This window comes from Candoia aspera, chromosome 3 (genome assembly GCF_035149785.1).
Source record: "Candoia aspera isolate rCanAsp1 chromosome 3, rCanAsp1.hap2, whole genome shotgun sequence".
Taxonomy (NCBI): domain Eukaryota; kingdom Metazoa; phylum Chordata; class Lepidosauria; order Squamata; family Boidae; genus Candoia; species Candoia aspera.
In genome coordinates, this window is record NC_086155.1 from 57,433,797 (window position 1) to 57,456,987 (window position 23,191).

General features: G+C 40.1%; 1 protein-coding gene across 2 annotated transcripts in view; it reads left to right on the forward strand.

Moving 5' to 3' along the window:
- RNF220 (ring finger protein 220) overlaps positions 1-23,191 on the forward strand; it is a 373,167-nt gene that overhangs the window by 206,244 nt on the left and 143,732 nt on the right. For both annotated transcript variants that reach the window (XM_063297793.1, XM_063297794.1), the window contains exon 4: positions 15,738-15,867. In XM_063297793.1, coding sequence (XP_063153863.1) covers positions 15,738-15,867 — 130 coding nt within the window. The remainder of the gene's footprint in view (positions 1-15,737; positions 15,868-23,191) is intronic.

The window sequence follows — 23,191 nt, forward strand, 5'->3', positions numbered from 1 at the left end:
CAGAGGATGGCTATTCCAATTAAAACCTAGTTAGGCATTTTTCAAATATGTACCTAGTTTCACAATATCCAAGCTGAGTTAATGTTATGGCTTGTTTATGTCCAGGTGCCAGTGAAAGCACAGCTGGCCAATGTGAGCTTTCAGGTTTTCAGTGTGTATCTTTTGTACTGGCAATCATTTATTTGTGTTTCATCTTATGCAAGCTCTCCTTCCCTGCTGAGAAGTATGTAACACCAGGGGCTCTTTGAAGACCTCTTCCTATAGGGAGCCACCAGCATCTTCTTTAAACATCTGCCTTTTTCAAAACACTGTTTTGCATCTGAGATTTTTGTGTCTGCTACCATGAGAGGATATTTGCATGTCTGCATGGCATTTCTTTTCAAAAAGATTCTATCACATGTATTTGTAAATAGATATTGTAACTAGATCTTGTAAAATTATATGCCATCGTCTTTAAAACGGGTGTGTGCCTAGAAATGCGCTTTTCATTACTGTTCTTTTCATTGATGCAGTACAATCAGCACATAATGTATTGTAAATGTTAATCAGAAAAATAACCTTCATTACAGTAGATGCATATGTGTATGGAAGAGAGAGAAGATCTACATGATACTACAATGACTGTGGGGAAATCTGGTGTGTCTGATACAGGAGCTGGGTTATGGAAATAGTTGAGTAACAGCAGTGATGAAGAGCAAGTTTCCAGTGTTTTGTTTCCAAAGGGTATTCACTTGGAAGAGAATGAAGGGATCCACGCAGGAACATAATTAAAGTGGTGGTTAAGTAGCTTCTCTGCCCCTGGAAACTTAAGTGAGAAAATGATTATGTATCAGTTTTATGTATATCTATGAAGTCCTTAGCTGTGGATTTTTTTCTTTTCTCTACATCTTTGGTGCATTTTTAGGAGTTACACTTCAGGGCACTTTCAAACCACTGGCATTTCTACTTTCCAGACCAGTCTTTTTCAGTCTGAGCCAGCTGAGGAATTCTGGGAGTTGAAGTCCACATATCTTAAAGTTGTTCAGATTGAGACTGTCCCAATCCCTCACAAAGCAGTTTGAAACCCACTGTTGGTCTTGTCAGTATTTTCAATTCTCTGCCAACCTCAGCATGCAGCCTTTTATGCCAATAATTGTTCACCTTTCACCCGTCCAGCTGACCACCATGAGAGCACAATGTATGTGATTCAGTATACATCCTGCCCCCTGAACTACCATCAGTAGTGGAGTAATAAAACAAAACGAAGTGTTACCAAGTTTACACACAGATTTTTTTCAATCCATTTTTCTGTACTTACAACTGGCATTTCTCTGGTGGTTTACAAAAACATCTGAAAAACTGCAATGAAGGGAAGCTATCAGGAAAGGTAGATTGTAGGAAATATAAATTAAACCATTGAATACTCCACCCTACCCCCAAATCTTCCACTGCTCATGGCACTTGTTCTCTATTATATTAAAAAGCCTCTGTGACTTGTGAAGGTGGCATAATATGCCAATAATTTTGCAGTTAGGTAGTATTCTCTGTAGCTCTGACTATGGTTGCGTGTTGCTGTGATGTCTGAGTTGGTGACTGATAGGACAAGCAAAGGATGGTGAGTTCTAAACAGTGTATACCTGAAAAGACAAGCTCAGGAACAAAACACTGAACTTCTGGGGGGCGGGGTAGGGCAGAGCACTTTAATTGTGTTTGGCTGCCTTGAGCACAGAAACTGGGAAGCAGAGTGAGACAAGAATCCTTCCCCTTGGCAACGTGGACCACTCACAAGGGCTGCAAAATTGCAGCAGGAGCATTTTAAAAACGTTGCAATTCAAGGAAAATCATTTTTTCCGAGTTTCTAATAAACCAGAGTAGACTCTGAAAGAAATCATTTCAGCTCCCCAAAATATATAATACCATGAGAACAATCAGGGCCAGAGCCAATCCTGAAGTGATTTTTTTAAAAATTTTATTTATCTATTATACTTCCTTATGAATATGCCCCAAGTCATGGTATTAGTTTGGGGAAGGCCATTCCAAGCTTTCACGGGCTAAGTGTTCATTTTCTGTTTGTTTTGTTGAATAAAACACATATAGTAACATTTCAGGAAATTAATGGTATGTTAAAACAAGAAGAATTATAAAAAGAGGTGGTTATGGATGTGTTGTAGGATTCCATGTCTGTGCTTATGTTTGTACAGAGATACTCATTTTGATGTCAGCAGGCCAGTTGAAGATAGTGTATACATATAAAGTGTGTGCACACATTTTGAATAGTAACAATGCATAACCCTTTTATTTCCCACAATGTAGTATGATGTTGATAGAATAAGAGTTTCTAGATCATTTTGAAGTGTTCAAGAATTCAATTTAAAGCAGATAAACAGTCAGTGTGATCAAACTGTGTGAATGCCAAAGTAGAAGTGAGATGCAAATTTAAATCAGTGGGTGATCCTGGGCCAAGTATTTTCAACATAACCTATGTCCATCTCTATTGCTGAAAGAATAAATTGACAGTGGACAATAATATTCACTCTCCGTAGTTCTCTGGAGCTTTGCTTAAACTTCCTTCCTCCTCCCTCCCTCCCTCTGTCTCCTGCTTTTGCCCTGTTTGAGAGCTTTCTGAATGCACTGAGCAATTGCTCAAGGTGAAATAAAGGCCTTTAGTTATGTTTGGTGAAAAAGGGGGCAGTGTGGCAATGTGGCCTGATCTTGTGATTAAACAAAGGGATTCAGCCAACATGTGTAAAATTAAGTGATCAAGAGTTGATTACAGAGTGCATTGATTGTGTACTGATGGATTAAACAGAGTTGTGCTCAGGATGCGATTTTCCAAGCTGGAGAGAGAGTGTGGGCAATTGACGTGCTGGCCAGAAGGACCTATCTTCTCTTAAGCTGTGCATTTTCTACATTCTCTGGATAAATCTGCAGAGAGACCTCTGGAATTATAATCGATTACCCATTTCTCAAAGTCACTTAGGGGCCCTGAGCTACAAGCTAAAGTGCCAGTGCTGCGAAGAAGCATTGGGTATGCGCCGACATGAGCGGACGCCGACGAGAGAGGGATATGTGGCATTGACCCTGCCTGCTGCAAGCTGATGAATCTATTTTCTTGTAGGAAATAGTTTTGACAGTTCAATATCTGTGTTTTCAGTATGTGTGCTTTCTCCTCCTCCTTGTCACACCAAGCTCGTGGGAGGAGGGAGCGGAATGTAGCAAAGGAATGGCCATGAACCAGTTGTGGGCTTTGCCTCGTTGTTGCTTCAAATTATAGACTTCTCTGTATATCCCAAACTAGCTGACTGTTTTGAAGTCAAGGGCAGCATCTGCCTATAACAGTGTATTGATGGAACAAAGTGAACTGTTCCTTATGCTGCTCTGGTCTTCGTGGGAGATGGAAGTTGGCTCCCACATGTCCTACCTGTACAGTAGCAGAACTAAAATTCAAGGCACTTCTTTCTCATACTGTTCTTCTTTCCATAAACATTGTGCATGGAAAACTGCTTGAATATTTAATATTGCAAATACAGAGATATTTACTTATCACAAAAGTCTGCAATGCATTACAGCTAATAGGAGGATAGAAACATGATGGGAATCACGTTATGGAGACTGGCTGGCATTTTTCTATGAAGCATCAGATTCTGTTGATAATATTTGCACAAATTCAGATCTGTAACCTATCTTCCTCCTTTGTAGTTTTCATGAATATTCCATATGGGTTATGCGTTTTCATGAAAATTTATTTAGGAACTGTTTAGAACTGAGAACAGTTAGGCAGAAGGTCTGCCCCATCCTTTCAGTTCATGCTTAAGGAATGTGGATGCTACCTTTCTCAGTGTCTGTTGGATAAATGAGGAAGAAACAGCATTCAAAGACTTTTCTCTCCCTCTCTCTCTCAGTTGTTCCAAGCTGAGCATTCTGTCTCTATATTTTTGTTTTCTGCAAGTTTTGCATTTTTATTTTTTATTTATCTCCAGCACATCTTTTCTAATTATATAGGCAATATTCATTCTGGAGTTCATTGTTGGTTATTGTGCCCAACCCAAATTATGAGGTCTTTGTCTTAAGGTGTCTTCAGTGGCCTTTTCATTCTTTTTGTGATGACATTCAGGTATATAGCAATTCTGATTTTGATTTCTTTATCTTAGGATAATTGTAAAGGCAAGATTAAGCAGGGTCAGGTGCAGAGAACCCAAGACTTGCTCCTTACAGTGTACTACACAGTTGTCAATTTCTCCTCCCCCTCAAAAGTGAGAAGCTCTCAGCCTGTTAGGCCACAAAGGCAAGAGAAAAAGACATAAGATTTGAGCCTTGCTTGCTATATATATGACTAGGTTCTGATACTTTGCAGAGGCTGGATTTCTTCATTAATAGCCTTTCTAGTGTCTGTAATAAAACTAGCTTATAAAAAGCCATGCCCTTGAATTTCTGCCTGCAAGATTTCCAGATCTAGTACCTGTCTGGGAGAAGTCTAATGATAATTGAGAGCCCAAATGTACCTTATTATGTTGTTCCACTATCAAAGAGGAATAGTAATGTCAGTCCATGATTGTCAGGTCAGTCCCTGCTTTATTTTATTTTTCATAGAGTCATAGGGTTGGAAATTATTTTGGAGGTCATCTAGTCCCCCTGCCCAGTGTAGGAATTCTTATAGCATCCCAGATAAATGGCTACCCAATTTCTTCTTAGCAACCTAAGTATTTTAATTCAAAGGGCTGAGAGCCAAAGTTGTTGCCTTGCAGTTGCAGGCTGCAATTAGTTGTCCAGCATGCGAAACAGGATTCTGGATGAAGGAAGGGCCTTTGTCTGATCCAGCAGGATTATTATTACAGTGGACAGTAAATTTTGCTATTATTAGTTTTGCTGGTTAAGAGTGTTATTTATGTGCAGGGATCACAGTTCATTCAGTGATTATGTCAGAAAATCAAAACAAAACAAAAAACATGCTAAGAAAAGCTCAAAGAATTTGATGGAGGAAGTTGGTTAACAGAAGCTCAGCATGTCTGACAAAATCTGAAGAATGAATTTTGTTATTGAGCCTTATAATATGTCATGTTGCCATTTTTGTGAGCTTGCTTACTTTCAAGATTTTGAGCAAGATTGTCAATTTGACCAACTCTGGTAGCTTCTTCTTAAGATGACACCTTAGTTTAGCAATGGAGAGTTTTGAAGTGCATTTCAGGGAGGAGTAAGTTTCTGTAGCAACAACCTACCAAAATCTATACACTTAACAATCCACACAGAAGCCATTAACAGTATGGCCCCTTGATTGGCATATGTGCTATTTAGAGAAGTGTAAACACAAGCATACAATCTGTGTTTATGTGTGCTCCTTGCTGTACTATGTGCTGTTGCTGCCACTGATCTTCATTGTGCACTGTTTCTCTCTCTTTTCAATTCTTAAGAGGAGGTAACAATATAAGGCGATTATGAAGAAAGAGAGAATGTGGGTAGATCTGGCTTTACTGATAGTTGGTGTGTGGTTACAGAGAGATTGCTTCCTATTTTCACTCCCCAAATGCTCCTGGTCAAATAGGACACTCTTGCATATTTTAGATTATTCTGTGATGCTCAGCTGTGATTCTTATGCATCATCTGATGCCCAACTCTACACAAATCCCTTTTTAATTTATGCCCCTATTCTTCTGACAGATTAAAGTCTTCTTTGAGTCACAGTTGAATCTTGGTGACTTCAGGGCACATCCCTGCATATTTTCTTGGCAATACCACAAAATGGTTTGGTAGTACCTTCTTCTAAAATCTTTTTCTTTTGACTTTCCAGCCTGCCTGTAGAACTTGTGGAAGTTTCCCATTCATGTACTAAAGAGGCCCAATCTTTCTCAGTTTCCAAGTTCTGATAAAACCAGCCCCTACAAGGATGGTTCCCAGATCAGTAGAACCATATTTACCCAATCAGAGGGAGTTCAGGAAATTGCTGAGAAAAGAAGCTGTTGCTTCCCTCTGGAAGCATTTCTTATTACTTGGATTTTTGACTGTGGTCCATCATAACAATCAGTTTTTTTTTTCCTGGAAGATAGATAAGAGCACAAGAATCAAACCAGTATCCAACCACTTGGGTTAGTGTACTCAGTCTTCCTTAAAGCTCTAATTTCTTATAGATAATGAAGTAACACGGATCAACTATGGGATCACAAATATGAAGTCAGGGCCGCAAATGGGGGTGGGGGAGCAAGCAGGGCATGTGCCCGGGGGCGCCGTGCTGGGGGGGGCGCCAAAATGAGTGCTGGGGGGGCCAAAATGGGCGCGGAATCCATGTTTGCCCCAGGTGACACAGACCCTAGTTGCGGCCCTGTATGAGGTAGCCAGTATAAGACGTTTCTGTCTCATAGTTTAGGTTTGTTAACTGTTTGTTCCTGTTCCACTGAGATTCTGGGTGGATACCAATTCACTCTTGATAGGCCAAGTGAACTTAGAAATAAATGATGAAAGATGCAAATGGTGTCTACAGTTCTTTCTTTCGGATCTATGCTACAGTGTCTTCTTCCTTTCTGCCTTCTCATCGAGAATTCATTGTCTTGTCAGCCTCTAGTTAGCTGGTGTGCGTGCAAATCATAAATTACACAGCCTGGGCCTCTACTAGGCTTTAGCACAGACAAAAAAATTGCACTCCATCACTGTGTCGCCCAGCTTTTAGCGGTATTGATCAACGCAGCCCCCCTCCCCCTTTCATTTTAACCGAGCTGGTTAAGTGCAGTATCTTATTTTGTGCTGGGACAAATGAAAAGAATATTAGCAGGGGTTGAAATATATCTCTTTTTTATCTCTCTGCTACTTTTTTATTGAATCTCTCTGAGTAGGTGGCTTTCCGCAGGATGACAGCCTCCTGACAGGCCCCTCATTAGAGACTAGACAGTAATTGTGATGCATTTCCCTGCACGGCCTTTTCACTTCTTTTCCCTTCCCCCCTTCCTCCTCTCTCCCTTTCTCCTGATTTGTTAAGTGATTGGATGTACAGACTCGCTCAGTTTCTTAAATTATTGCCCAGCTCAATCCATCTTGCTCTCACTGAGGATGGGCAGCTGTGGGCTCAGAATTGGGAGCAAGGGACTCAGTTTCCAGTTTTCTTGAAATGGAATATTGGATTGGTGGAGGCCATGGAGTTGACCCTCTGAAGCAAAAGCTCAGCTTAGTTGAATTCATCAGGTGCCAGGAATGCATGCACTCATAAGCCAAATAAATTCATATTATTCATTATCTGTACTAAGTATATGTAATGGTAACTGTGGGTTATGAAAAACAGAGGTATGCCACTGAAAATGGCATCCTGGTGTGAAGTTCTCTTTCTTTGTCTTTGTATTATACTTTACCTTGTGCTTTGACATGGCTATATCACTGGTTACAAGTCAATACATAAGTTGTTCCTGGAGTTGTCAAAAAGAACACAATATGGGGCTGCCATCTTCAGTGGCAGATCTGTGTTTCTTAGGGTGTTTAGCTCCACTCTCTAACACTGTCTAAACATTATAGATATTTTCTCAGTGCAGTCTGATAAATGTGATTCCTAAAACTCTAAAAAAATACTACTCAGCTTCTGATAATGCTTTATCAGGCTAGTCTTTCTGGAAATGTGTGGGTGTGGGTGTGAGTGGGTGTGATTTGCTCATTGCTTGAATTCTGAGGGAAATCAGGAAGTGTCTCAATAGATGCCACAGGTTTCACTGTCTGATTCCTACGAATTAAAACCATACCATATTGTGTTTCCTAGTAGTCAAGCAAGCTACCACAAAAAGGAGGAGGAGGAGCCTCTCTAAGACTTGGTAATTGAAGCATCAGGTTTTTTTAATTGCCCGCAGATATTTTTTCTAGAAATATTTAGATATACTTTGTGATATACTGTAATATACAGCATGCCAAAGTCTGAATAATAGATGATATTTATGAAGGATTTTGTAACTTTGCCTCATGTTCAAACATTTTTATTTGGACTTGTACATATGATGAAAATAGTGAAACAGTATGGGCACAGCTAATCCAGCAAGGACCCCTGACTTTTTTGCTTATTTATTGTTTTCCTACTTTTGAGTAGACTAGACCATTCCAAAGAGGGTCCCAGAGCAACTGGCTGGGAACTTTCACAGTACTGCATGAGTACTATAAAGAGCTGAGGATTGAGGAAGTAGAGCTCATCAGGGCTTGAGATGGGACCTGTGAGGTTATTGAAGCCTCTTTGGGGACTCTTCTGTTATTTATGTTATTTAACTTTGTAAAAATCTTTCATGAGATTGGATTTGTCAATGGACCCTTGGTCAGGATGGATCATGATTCTGACATTGAAAACATAGGAAATTGTGCTACATGTTTACTTCTTCAGGGGAAGCAAATTCTAACACCTACACTATTCTACCTTACAAAGGAGAATATAGCTAGGTAGCATCTGTGATACTTTCTAACTTTATGTGTCTATATTCTAATTGTATGAGGTAATAATTAACTTGTTTTGACAGGTGATCTGGCTTACCCAGCTTTAAGTCAGTGAAATTTGACCATCCCTCCTTCTCTTCCTCAGCTGTTTTGGATGAATTATTTGGTCACCAGAACAAATTCTTCTTCATTGTCTTGCAATTATCTTTACTGTGAGATCAGTCCAGAGCATTATGCTCTTGGATGTAAAATGACAAACAGAGAATTATTGCATACTATAAAGAGCTTAGAGAACATAGTTGAGGCAACCAAGCATTTTGTTAGCCCCTTTTTTCTTCAGTGTCTGGCTTAGTCAGATCATGGCTGTCTTGTGAGGTCTAGGAGCCTGAATAATTCCATCAGTTCTCTGGGGGAAAACTTTTGGTTAATGGGCAGGATATAAGTGCTTAGTATGGAAATGAAAATCTCATTATAGATGCTCCTTTACTGTCAGATGGGTTGGCAGTGGCCGACTCTCAATGAGCCGAACCAGTATTTGGGGACTGCTCCAAAGTTAATATGGGCCCTTCCCAGAATTTTTTTTTTTTTTCAGCTGGACAGGAGGCAGCTTGTCACACAACAAATATCTGCTATCAGCATAGAAATAACAGCGGGAGTCTATCATCAGCAGAGAAAATAACCTCCACAAAAACTTCAGGAGCTTGATTACAGACCCCGAGGCTTTGTCAGCATTTCTATTACATTTCTGCTGCCAGTCTCCTGAGCTGCTTGTTGGGCAACAGGTCTGAGTTGAGGGTGGAAGAGGCTGCTCATTTATTTGGGGTGTTTCAGGGTAAATTATTTGGTTGGATTTGGTAGGTCTGACACATACTTATGAAATGTGAGTCTGAGAGTGAAATTGATTTGCTTTAGTGTTTGTCTGGAATGCAGCCGTGGTTACTGAAAATTAAGGGTATGTTGTCAGAAAACATTGGTGATCAGATTGCTTTGATGCAAAGCACCTACAAATCGGTTTTTATCTTGAAGCGTAGTGCCCTTGTCCTGAAGCCCTGCCTTTTCCTCTGTATCTGGACACGGCAGATTGTTTATTTCCTCAAACATGAAAACTACAGTGTCCACAGAGTTGCAACATTCCTTCTCAGGTCTTGATGTGGCAGAAAATGGAGAGAGACCCTGTAAATATTTGTGTCTTAAAAACAGAGACTTCCTTAGTCTTTTTCCCTTTTATTTAATAAAACAGAACAAAGAGAAAAGGAATAAAACAATTACCCAGAGAAAAGAATTAAAAAAGTAATTCAGCAAAACAAAACTATACATATAAGGGCTTTTCATATATAGATAAATTAAAAGTTTTATAACATCCTTGCTCAAACATAATGCTAATCTATAATGTGGCTTGGTTTTTGGCTTAAATGTTATGTGTGGATCCTTCACAAAGAAAAACATACATGACCTACAAACTCTACAGTAGTGAACATATTCCACTGTCTCACTAAATGAAGAAGCGGATTATAGCATTGTTATATGGGAACCTGGGCACCATAATAGGTTGGGGGGGGGGTTGGACAATGGTTCAGTTTGAATTACAGCCAGGTGTAAATTGACTGAGTTGATTGTGCATGTTTATGAAATCAGAGTGTAATTTTCCTGCAAGCAGTTTGTGCATTTGTTCTAAGCTTAGTGCCACACTTGGCCTTTAAGTAGTGTGCTTCCATTCAAACTCTCCATTGCTGACAATTGTTCCACACTTGAAAACTGGCTCTTCAGTGAGTTCAGAAGTGGGTCTCCTTTTTTGGGTGGGGGAGGTGTTGCTGCTGCTTACCACTCTTTCACTGCTGAGCTTAATCTGAAAATGTATTCCCTTGACAGGTCTCATGTGCCCTTTACAATTTTTTGCAGTATATTTGGATGCTAAATTCTCAGAAATCATATCCTACAATAAAAATACAAAAGTATTTGTGACCACTCAAATTCTTTTGGCATATACTGCCCACAGGGCATTGCTAGGATATCTCCTTTTATCCTTTTGCAAGGAACAGTTTTATTGTGTGGGAAATTCTGGAATCTACACATTTTTGGTTGATTGCAGAAGCAAGAAGGACAAAAAGATCATTGGGGAGGGGACCTTACAGATATCCTTATTCAACCTAAATGTGTGAACATGCCCAGAGGCAATGCCTGGGGAGCTGATAAAGCTGTTGAGTTCGCAGGCTACTAGGAGAGAATAGCAGGTATGTTTTCCTGTTATACAGATCTACCAAGGGCTGACATGTGAAGATACTTCATTTCACAGAACTGATTTTGTGATGTCTACGACGATGTTCTCTCCCCCCTGCCCTTTCTGAACAGGAAATATTTAGTTTCAAAACCTTAGAAGGAAACATTTCTTTGGAGCCCAGGGAAGTCTGCACGCACAAGAGAGAGATGTGGCTGGCCCTTTTCATCTCTGCAGCATTAGCAAGCCAAGGCTGCAGGGGACAGACAGCAGTGCCAAGGAGGGTAAACACTGAAGACGAACCCTGCTGAGTTACAAGGGGCCAAAGGGAAGAGAAGGGCAGGCATGGAGGCCAAGCAAACACAAACACAGCTGCCCAAAAAACAAAACTTGAAAGGGGCCATTTGGAGGATGCAGCCCTGGCTAAAATGGAGGGGTGTGGGAGCTCATGGTGCAGTGGTATACTCTGACTTGGCACAGATCAGGCAGTGAGGCTAGTTGCTCGGCATCACATTCTCAGGTGCTTTTCTCATTTTCACTAGAGCCATTAGCAGACATAATTTGGGGAGATGTGGAAAAGTACTCCTGGTGGCTTCTGTGTGAGATGTCTTGATGCAGAGCTGATTATATTTTGGGATCTGGGTGACTTTTAGTATTACAATTACTACAGCAGCCTTCTGAACAGAAGCGTTAAGGGTATAATATTGAAATGGATCCTGTTTCCTCCAAGGAGCTAACTGCAGTCTTTTCCTCTCTGTATCACATAAATTAAGTGATCTTAAAGTCTATTTAGATCTAAGGTTAGCAAATGACAGGCATTTTAATGGGTTACTATTGCAGTTAAGAGTTCACTAATTGTAACTAGCTTTGTTTTAATAGTGCCCCCTGCTGTTCATCTGTTGATCAGCATGTTGGAAATAAATGCACATTTTTGCATATAGATGCACCAAATATTATTGGTAAAACCCTAAATATTTGGCTTACATTGGGTTTCTTATATTTTTAAAAGTGTGTGTGTGTGTGTGTAAGGCAAATTGCCCTTCTTTAGGACACACATTATTTTTAAACGGTCAAAGCAATAAAAATAAGATTTCTACCAGGAGATGGAGGAGCAGAAACTAATCAAAACCAAACAGAATTGAGTTATTTATGTGTGCTGTGGCAGCTCAAGATCACATCTAGTGGTAATAGATAGTGAAGCAACCCAGAGAAGCTTTTCATGCCCTAGCAGTGCTGTGGGAAGGAGACAGTGAGATCGCCCTGTATGTTTATCTGTCCAGGCATCCAGACTGCAGCGGGGATCCAGCAGGATTTCCCGTTTGCTCAAAGGCTGTGTGTTTGTTTTAGGAGGGAGAGCTCAGACACCAGCATTGTTACACGAATGGGGACTATGGTTATATATAGTAGCAGTGGGGGACTTTCTTGGGTTATTTTGGACCTTGACCACACAAAAGTGGAAAAGCTCCAAGAGGAAGCTGGGGCTGTTCACCTTCCCAGTCAAAGTGGGTGGATTGTTTCACTGTGGCTGTGATTGAAAAGCAACAACACTCTGAAGGGTGTGAGGGAGTCACTGACAGCCATGCAAGATAGGCCATTTATCTTCCTCAGATGTGTTGCATGCTGGCCAGGAGTAGAGCAGGTGTGTATGGGGGTGGGAGGAATCTGAGTTTATGTAACTCTCTTTTCTCTGCTCCCCCTTGCTTTCAAAGGGAATGAAATTCTTGAATTACAAAAGGAAAATGGGGGAAGGGTGCTTCCCACCTGCTCCCCTCTTCATCCTGACCTAAGGTGTCTTCCTGCTTCTCCCAAGAACTCCAGTAATTCAAATCCTCTTTGCAGCTATGGGGCAGGGAAGCAGCAATCCTAGACACACTCTTCCATACGAAAGGAAAAGATAGCAGGTAGGTTGACAGTAAGGGGAGAAACCTAAAACTAGGAGTCTTGAATTCAAGATCAACAATATGCATGGAGGTATAGCATCCGAATTATATAATTGTTGGCAAAATGCAGCTTATTTCCAGACTTACTTCGCTGTTGTTCCTGTTAAAGCATCTTACATTGGCTGTTCCCTCCTTTTCAACACACTTCTCTTTACACCCCTTTATGTCATCCAAGTAAAGTGTGTGTGCCAACATTTTCTCCCTTGGGAGAAGTCTACTCCTTTCAAGAGGATTAATTTAACTGGGTTCTGCTTTTGTTGTTGTTTTTGTTTGGGGCCATATAATGGCATGGTTGGGCTTTTGATTGGGAGGCCACATTGCACACAATCTGCTTTACAGTGCATTATTGCCTCCTGTACAGATTTAACCGATTTGATCCATGTTTAATGCATAAATAATCCAGCAGGAGTACTCCACATTAGATGTCAGTAAGAAACTATAAAATATTTTCCCTTCCGGACAACCATCAGAACTCTGTTTGCAGCGCCCTCTGATGACCAGAGCAACTAACACAACAATGGAACTGATGGAGTGGCCTTGTGGCTCTCTGTGGGTTTATAATAACATGCTTTAAAGTTAGTTGTTGAATTTGCAGGACGCTGTTACTGTAATGGCTCTTCAGCAGGAAAAGTAACAGAGTCTGGAAGAGGCTTTTAACTATAGGAAACTAAGCTGCTGCCTGCAAATTTCAATTCTGCTGTGTTAGATTAGTGATGTATTTCAGAGATGATTCAAAGTATTACAAAATTCACTCATTTCCTCAGTTCAGAATTGGGACTTTATGATTGTGATGGGTTGATTATTTTTGTTTTGTTAGTGTTATTGGTTAACTTTTTCTCAGAGGAAAGGTACAATCAGGGTAATTTCTAGCAGCAATTCATCACATTTCTGCTTATAGATCAGGACAGCAAGAATACTCAAATATGTTTAGGCTCTTTCAGTCTTCTTATTCACCAACCAAGTGTGCTTGAGCACCTGAGCAGTGCACGTGTGAGTGGTGCTTTTTTCAAAACAGTAATGTATCTTTTTTTAATCACCTCAGACCTTTCATAGAACTCAAGATGTCCGATTTCTTTTCTGGAAGTTTCTTAAGTCCTCAGCTCCACCTCTGCTGTATAAGAATTATTGTTCCTCTCCTTAGTGGACTGGACGGAGGTACCTTAGTTCAAACTATGTAACTTAATTCAGTTCAATAGGACAGAGAATGTTCTTCTTAGTTCTTTTCAAGGTGCTTTCAACCAAAGTGATCAATGGGGCTTACAGGTTGAAAGTTTAGATTATTGATGCTAAGTAAAATGTACTGTTATTGGACATTCTCACTTTCAAAGCCATTTTGTGCAAAATGAATTTTCTACTTACAGCAAACTATATACAGATATTCAGATATTCCTCTGCATTATATGGATATGTATGATAGTATATATTCAGTTTTCTTGTAAGGCTAAGCGGAGCAATTGTGTTTTGTTTCAAGGGTCACATTCCTGTTCAGGACAAGGATGAAGCAAGCAGTACATGGAACCATAGCCAAAAGTGGATATGGATACCAATTTTAATTGAGGTGGCAAATAAATTACATTAATAAATACTTAACTTTTTTTTTATTTTGGCATCCCCTCCCTCCCTCTCTCATACACGCATACACACATATTCTTTCTCTGACATGTCTTTGCTTTGGATAAAGCAGCGTTTTCACACTTTCTGCAGTCATAAACCATTAAATATTGAGGAAAAGCAGGGGATCACCTACAGTAGTAAAGAAACCCTTCCCTTCATGTTAATTGTTAAGAGCATAATTAAGATGATGATAACAATCTTCTTCTTAAAAAAAAACCACAACAAAATCGAGTATTCATTTACTGCTTGAAAAGCAGAGTTCAGCATTCACTACTTATTTCTACTCAGAGCATGTTGAAAAGGCATGCACTAAAAAGCTGTGATTTGATCATGTTCACAATTGTCACCCCTTGCTTCAGGGCTGAAGGAGGAGGCTTTTGTTTTTACTGCAAACTTTTCTCTGAATGAGCACTCTGTGACCTTGCCTTCAAACAAAACTTACTTCATGTGTGTGATAGTGGCCTTATTTACTACATACATAGCTCCCTCAATGCTTATCTCAACACACCTTTTTCCAGTTCACATTGTAATTCACAAAATATCATTAACCAACCCCCAGATCTCTTCATCAATAGTTTGTTGGGGGCTAAGGTGGTGAGCACATTCTGATTTGGCCAGCTGACTTGCAGTGAACACAAGCAGGCGAGGGCTGAGGCAGTGAGTAGGCTTTGCCTAACTAACTGGTGGTGAGGTGAATGTGAGAATGCGGTGAGCAGACTGCAGTTGGTGAATATGAGAAGGTTATAGCCATATTTTGAGATTCATTGGGCTAGAACAAAAAGGAAGGGACAGTTAGTTCTTATAGGAGTCTGAGTTGAGCACTTGTAGAGAGCTTTTGAAATCAGTCAGAGAGTCATGTATTTCCCATCCTGGGAAATTATATTCCTGTTGGAAAATTGTCCTATATAAAATGGCACTCTTCAGTTCATAGAGTCTGTTTATTGGTGATATTAGTTCCCACAATATTATGCCACTCTGCCACTTAAAGATATTATGGTGTTCTGTCTGTAGCAATGGCGATAGTCTTATTGTAGAGTGAAGAGTGCTTCCCCTTGAAGGTTGTACTGTAGAGCATCTCTCTTGTTCTTGGTAGGTATATAGAAGTGAAACTATCATTGCTAGTCCTCAGAGATGAGGCTCTCTACTGAAAGTATTCTTACTGTCCTTGAATTTGCCTCCTCTACGCTGACTAGATAGATTACACAGATGTTGTGGAAGCTATTAGTGGAATACTGAGCTTTTCTTTAGACCAACTTTCCATTACCACCTCCCTCCAATCTTTCTACCTTGACTTCAAAGGAACTCTAGTCTAAACTTAAACCAGGGCTCAGGTCAGCTACAACAGCACATTAGAACCACTGGGAAAACAGGAAGTTCTGCTGATCTTAGCCAACCATGGTAGAAGGCATTACTGAAATAAAAACAAGGATGGCATGCAAAATAAGCAGTAGCTATACTCTGGCTCCTTAATAACAGATCACACCAATATTTATCCAAGTTGTGGATAAATATTTGTGTGTGTATGTACTGCAGTTATATAAGGGGTAGGAAGTGAGTACTCTGAATGCTTGAAACTCAAAGCTATGTTCTCTATTTCCATACAGGCAAGAAGAAGGCAACACTCTTTGACAGCCAGGCTCCTATCTGCCCTATTTGTCAGGTCTTGCTTCGCCCCGGTGAGCTGCAGGAGCATATGGAGCAGGAGCTGGAGAAGTTAACACAGCTGAACATCAGGTAAGGACAGCAACATTGCTCACTGACCTGTCCTATCCCACCCCAAGCATGTGGAGTTAAACCCCAAATCTATTTAGCCTTCCCTTTATTGCCAGTGAGGCCACTCTTATTTTCTGTTCTATTCTGGTGACGAATGTAAAACTCTTGAATGTATTGGGGATTGTTTTTCTTATTACATCACCTGTATACCCTTTTTATGAACTTACATTCTCAACCCCAAAGATCCACCAAAGTAACATATTCCATCTTCAGCCAACCCTGCCAACATGCCTGCTGATGAGAATTGCATATCAACTCTCAATGACAGATCTGCTTTCAGGATACATTTGAGCTCTTATTAGTTCCATCTTGGCTTAAGCTTTGGGGATAGCACTGAAAGGTTAGAAAGTCTGTCTTTGGGAAAACAATATTGCCTGGGGGCCTAGGTTGGGAGCCAGTTTGGTCTAGTGGTTAAGGTGCTGGGCTAGAAACCAGGAGACTATGAGTTCTAGTCTCACCTTAGGCATGGAAGCCAGCTGGGTGACCTTGGGCCAGTCACTCTCTCTCAGCCCAACTCACCTCACAGGGTTGTTGTTGTGGGGAAAATAGGAGGAGGAAGGAGTATTAGGTATGTTCACCTCCTTGAGTTATTAATAAAAATAAAGGGAGGATAAAAATTAAATAAATAAATAAATGTCACTCTAGGTTCCCTTTTCATGGGGTCTCTCTTTCTCTCTCTCTCTAGGCAGAGAGGCCTCAGATACAGTCCAATGCATAGTGGCAGGGTATAAGATGCAGGAAGGAACAGCATAAACTGAACGGCAGAACCAAGTAGTTGGCATTATGTACAGGAACATCTGCATAGCTTATGGGCTAGACCGTCCCAAGTTCAGATGGGAGATTCCATAGACGGTTGTGGAGAATAACAGGGTTAAGATCCCGTGGGACTTCCAGATCCAGACAGACAGGCAGGTATTGGCCAATCAACCAGACGTTGTGGTAGTAGACAAGGACCAGAAGGCAGCGGCAGCAATAGATGTAGCAGTGCCAAGTGACAGCAACATCAGGGAGAAGGAGTATGAGAAGCTGGAGAAGTACCAGGGCCTGAAGGAGGAACTGGAGAGGACGTGCAAAGTGAAGGCCAAAGTGGTCCCAGTGGTGGCAGGAACACTCAGGGCTGTGACTCCTAACCTGGGAGAGTGGCTCCAACAGATCCCAGGAACAACACCAGAGCTATCTGTCCAGAAGAGTGCAGTACTAGCAATAGCTAAGATACAGATGCGCAGAACCCTCAAACTCCCAGGCCTCTGGTAGAGGATCCGAGGTTTTAGGAACACACATACCATCCATAAGGGTGAGAAGGGAATTTTTTTTATATATATATAATTGTTATTAAAGCTTTTTAAAAAGGAAGATAAAAACTAATACAAACTAATATAAAATAAGAAAAAGAAAGAAATCGAAGAGAAAGCTAAAAGTACAAGAAAGAAAAAAGTGAAAGAAAAATAGAAAAGAAAGAAAAAAGATACGAAGAAGTAGCTTTCTATCTTCTTTACAGCAGTTATAAGTACAATTGCAAATTTACCTCTTACTCTATGGTTACAACTTAACTCTTCTTTCTATAATCTATCCTGTCTAAACATCAAAATCATAAATCATAAGTTCATTTTTTTCTGTTTTACACAAAAAATCCATAAGGGGTTTCAGTCAGCAATAAACATAGATATTGTCTTTTCTCTGATCAAAGTAGTCAATTTAGCCATCTCAGCAAGTTTCATCATCTTCACCAACCGTTCCTCCATTGTGGATACAATAATCTCACTGCAGTTATCATGTACAAAAACAAAGTTTCATGACTTTTTTCCAATTGTTTGTCCATCAATCCCAAAAGAAAGACCTCTGCTCTCAATTACATATTAGTCTTTAAAATCCTCTAAATCACTGTGTGTATTTGAATCCAGAATTTTCTAGCTTCTTTACACTTCCACCAAACATGATAAAATGTCCCTTCTTGTTGTTCACATTTGCAACATAAATTTGAAGTGCCTTTATACATTCTAGACAATTACTCTGGTGACATATGCCAACGGTACATCATTTTATAAAAATTCTCTTTAAGATTATAACATACTGTAATTTTCAGTCCTTTCAACCACATATTTTCCCATTGTTCCATCTATATTATAACCAAAATTTTTAACCCACTTTATCATACATTCTTTCTCTTGTTCTTCTTCTGTTTCAAATTTCAATAAAAGTTCATACATTTCAGCAATTATATTTATTTATTTATTAAATTTTATCACCACCCATCTCCCCCCAAAGGAAGCACTCTGGACGGTTTACAATAAAAACATGTTTACATTACACATTAATCATTGTACACAATTCTATTTCAAACTCAGTTTTACAATGTTCAAAACCATAAATTATTTTGTCTACTTTAAATCTTTCTAATAATTGTAAATAAGAGAACCATTGACAATTATATCCCTCTGCTACCAGTTCTTCTCTTGATTTTATTTTATATTCCCCTTGACAAAATTCTAGTATCTCACAGTAAGTTAGCCATTTGTGTTTGCTTATTATTTCTTGTCTATAAAATGCTTCTTGTGCTGAGAGCCACCAAGGTGTTTTCAGGTACAACCTGGGTTTGTATCTATTCCATTTCTCAGTATGGCACGTCTGACATAATGATTTTTAAAATCCACATTAACCTTAACTTTTTATTGGGCTCCTATAAACAACTGCATCCTTTTCTTGGGTATCTCACCAACTAAGGAAGTAGAGAAGAGGTTAAGCATTTGGACACAAAGCTAGACACCCCACCCCCCGCATTCTCTGCCCTGAAACAGCCTCTCAGTTGCCTGCTGCTTTCACTTGCACAGCAAAAGTCCTCTTTAAAAAAAATTAATTGCATTTTAACTGCTAGCAGTTATTTAGGAAATCACTGCAGCAGATCTCTGTCCTTGCCTTAATAAAACTGCAGCCTGGGAGAGAGTGTGTTTATTTCAATTATTAATGAGTTCCATCACGATTAAAAGGTGAAGAAAGAGATCAGGCAGCTGTGGGTAGTGAGCAAAAGTAATGTCATCAGGTGGTTGGGAACAGCGAGAAGCACCCAAAGAGACCACCCCATGGTGGTTTGGAAAAGGAGCCCAGCTTGGTCTGAGGTTTGTTCTCAAGGTAACAAGGGGTCTTAATAGATAGAGGTGTAAGAGCAAGTTTACATAGGATAATGTGGGGGCACCTGAACTGAAGCTCCAAATCTGTTGCCTGTGTGGTTTCCGGTACTGAGCCCAAACTTGCCACTTCTTAGGTGAATGGGAAGAGGAGAGGAAGGCAACAGTTAAGCCATGCAACTCCCTGTTTCCTTGTGTACATAATTTATAGTATAATTTGGGTTCTATCCAACTTAATAAAGGGCCACAGCAAATTAGCAAACAGGTTTAAATGAACAGAAGCAATTAGCCCTCAGAGGAGCTTATGGAAAGAGTAAGGTGATCCTTGTAGGAATGCTGCCTGAGAGCAGCCTGTAGCTGGATAACTTGGGAGGGGGGAGGGATGGTGTTTAATGGGAAAGGAAAGGAAATGCTAAATCATAAAGGCTGACAAGGGCCATTGTGGGCCAGCTGACAAATGAAAAAGAATGGCATTATTCCTTTAAATAACCACGGCAGTTAAAAGGGGGAGACAGCTTACTCCCAGCCCTTGACTGCTCTGGTTGTATGCATGTGGAAGAGCAATAGCAGAGCCTTTATTAATTATTAAATAATGACTCCTACCCTGCTGCAATACATAGTGTTCAGCCTCCTGTATCAATCAGGCCCCAGGGGCTAATCATCAGCCTGCTAGCAGACCCTGCCCTAACTTGGTGTTAGGAACAAGCCTCCTTAAACGTCTGGCTGCTTTGGGGTTCCCTGGGAATGGGGGTTCTGCACTGATGGATGAACATGTTCCCGTTCATCCTTCTGGTACACAAAAAGAATATCCATAAGCAACCCATAATGAAAAAAGAGAAGAAAAGAACAATGCTCCAATAAGCAAATAAAACTTGAAGTAAATGGCAGGCTTACAAATGCATTTATTTCTTTATTGGATTACAGGTAGTCCTCGCTTAATGACCACAATTGGGACCTGAATTTTGGTTGCTAAGCAAAACAGTCATTAACCAAAACTGACACAATTTTACAACCTTTTTTGTGGTGGTTGTTAAGCAAATCACCACAGTTGTTAAGTGAACCATGTGGTAGTTAAGTGAGTTACGCAGTTCCCCATTGATTTTGCTCACCAGAAGCCCACCAGGAAGGTAGAAAATGGCAATCACATGACTGTGGGATGCTGCAACAGTCATAAATGTGAACCAGTTGCCAAGCGCCCAAATTGTGATCATGTGACTAAGGGGATGCTGCAACGGTTGTAAGTGTGAGGATTAGTTGTAAGTCGTTTTTTTCAGCACTGTCATAAGTCTGAACCATCACTAAACAAATGGTTGTTAAGTGAGGACTACCTGTAATATCCGCCTTTTGTTCAGGAGGTAAAATTGGCATATATACCACTTCTCGCTTCTGTTTTTCCCCACAGCAACAATCCTGTGAAGTAGATTAGGCTGAAATAGAGTGACCGACCCAGTTACCCAGGGAGCTTTGGTGGCTAAAAGTGGACTTGAATCCAGGTTTCCCTGGTCCTAGTCCAAAACCTTAACCATGACACCAAACTATATCTAGTCATAACCAAAATGGCCAGCAGCTGCTATTTATTAACATGAAACGGAAAATTCATCCTTGGAAGAGGGAGGTTTTTGCTTTGCTGGGGGTGGGATGGGGGGAAGAAGAAGAGGAGGAGACACATACTATCAGAGAATGTTGTTCAAGCCCATGACTCTGTGTTCAGCATCAATGGGCACTGGAACGAACACAGCACTTCTGAGTGATTTGGATGTGGTTCACAAGCATTTATCTTCAGCTCCACAAAAGGACCAGTTGCACCATGGTTTATTGCTTCTCAAAGTTCATATACATAGCCAAGGAGATTTAAAAGTAATCATCCTGAGTATACAACCTTTATTTACATCAATAAAGCACTGGAGTTTGTTACAGCCATGCCTCCTTGTTGCTGCTATTCAGTGTTTTATCTGTTTCTCAGTGGAATTCTTAACATCACAGAGATTACAACTTTTCTTCAGTTTACGTTATATTTATTTATTATATTTATATCTTGCATTTTCTTCCATCATTGAGCTCAAGGGTTCTGGGTGCATTCTAGGCACTAACCAGTCCTATGTCTACTTAGCTGCAGTAAGGAGGCTATATTGTACGTCTTCAGATCATGCCTTGGGGTTTAGAATATGATAGCATCCCAAAACAGTCCTGATTTTAACTGGGTTTGTTCTGTTTCAGTCAACTCACCTCTGTTTTCACATCAATCATTGCTTGGTTTCTATCCCAGGACAATTGATTTCTCTACCTAACCCCTTTATTTGGGAAAAATAAATTCAGCTGAAGCTAATGTTGGCTTGTAGCATGCATTCTGAGTAACATAAAACCGACTCCTTTTGATGTTCGGTGAATTTTTTTACTTACCTGCTGAATTAGCAGTGACCCAAGTTATGGTTCTAGTGTGGTGTTCAAATACAGGAATATTTTGCAATACATTATTTTGTAAGATGAGAGACAAGTCCCAGTTGTCTCAGTGGCCTGTTTAGTCAAGCCAGGAAAGCAAATGGCTGCTTGGTAGCTGTTTTTATGGTATTGTTGTTCCCCCATGTAGTCAGATAGCTTTCCATTTTATATTGTTTTATTTTCATTTTCAATCTTTATTCTTTTGTATACTGCCTAGAGTTGCTTCGGTGAATGAAGCAGCTAATAAATAGATTGTGTAGAAATAGAACAGAATAGTGCTATTGCCTATTGGAGCTTGAATTCATTAATTAACCATTAGAACAACTTTACTTATGTACTCTTTCTTTTCTGTCTGTCTTTTCCTTGGGCTTTTACTAGGAGTGGCTTAATCTGCAGAAATCTTGCCAGTACAGAAGGCTGAATTACATGATCTCAAAAGAGTTCTTCCCACCCCTCTTAATAACATTTCCTATCACCTACCTTGCTTCCAGATTCTGCTGTTACTTTCATACAGGTTCCTAAACTAACTGCCTGGTACAGAGAAGATAGAAGCTTGTTTGTTTATTTATTTATTTTTTGAAGAACATGCCAGCATAGATGGAGTTAATCGCCTCCAAGCTGAAGTTTGTAGTTTGTTTTCTTTCAATTTATATCCTTCACTTAAAAAGGAAAAAAGGTGGGGGTGAAATCGCCCAGCAGGTGACATATTCTAAGAGGGAGCAGCGAAATCGTGTTAACCACTTCAAAATCTCATATATTCAATCGGCCTCTGGCAAGACATCTGCCTAATGTTAGCGCTTAAATATCCTTTTCCATTTTACATGCATTCAAGTCTCATTTGAGTGAAATGAAACGGTATTATTAAAGGGAGATTTTGCACAAATGGCCTGAATTTGACATGTCAAGTTCAATGAGGCTGTTACATATGTAATGCTGAGAAGGGGCTCCAAGGCTCCTGGCACTTGAAACAGCACCAGTGGCTCAGAAATGAAATTTGCATGCAGTCTTTTCCCTCCCCAGCCTTCTACTCAAACCCACAGAATGCCAAGTGGTGGCTTGTACCTTGTAGAAGCCTGGGATAGGATTTGGGAATAAGGCAATTATTGCTCCAGTGCAAAGCGATTTGGGAATTGAAATGCCCTCTCCAAAAACTCAGCATCTTGATTGAAACAAAACTCTTAATAGGCTCATAGTTTTGAAATATCCCTAAAGCATCTTATCTTCCTTTCTCTCCCCACAGCCATTGTGTCACAGATTTTGGATTTCTTAAACAATTCATTGGAAATAGTCCTTCAGGCTTTTAATATGCAGAATACAAACATTTGTATATTTAACCTGTTTCTGCATATAGCCAGTGTCAGCACCTGGCAGTAGTTGGCAAGATGGCCAAGGTTTATGATGGATTGTACTAAGAGTAGAATATTAGATTCCATAGTCTAATTGTACTCGTGAAGCTAGGGTAAACTAGAAATAATCAAGGCCACCATGGAACTAGTTGTCCAGTACACTTCTGAGTGGGGAAAAAGGATATAGCATCCTTTTCACCCCGGTGCCCTCCATATATGTCATTTGCCAACCTGAGAAGAGGTAGAAGAAATGCAAGCCACGTCAGACCTTCATGCCATCATTTTTTAATCTGCTCATATGCTGTTATGTCATCTCTAATTTTTGTTTGTTGTTGCATTACATTGTAAATTTCCTTGGCAGAGCAGCATCTGTAGTTG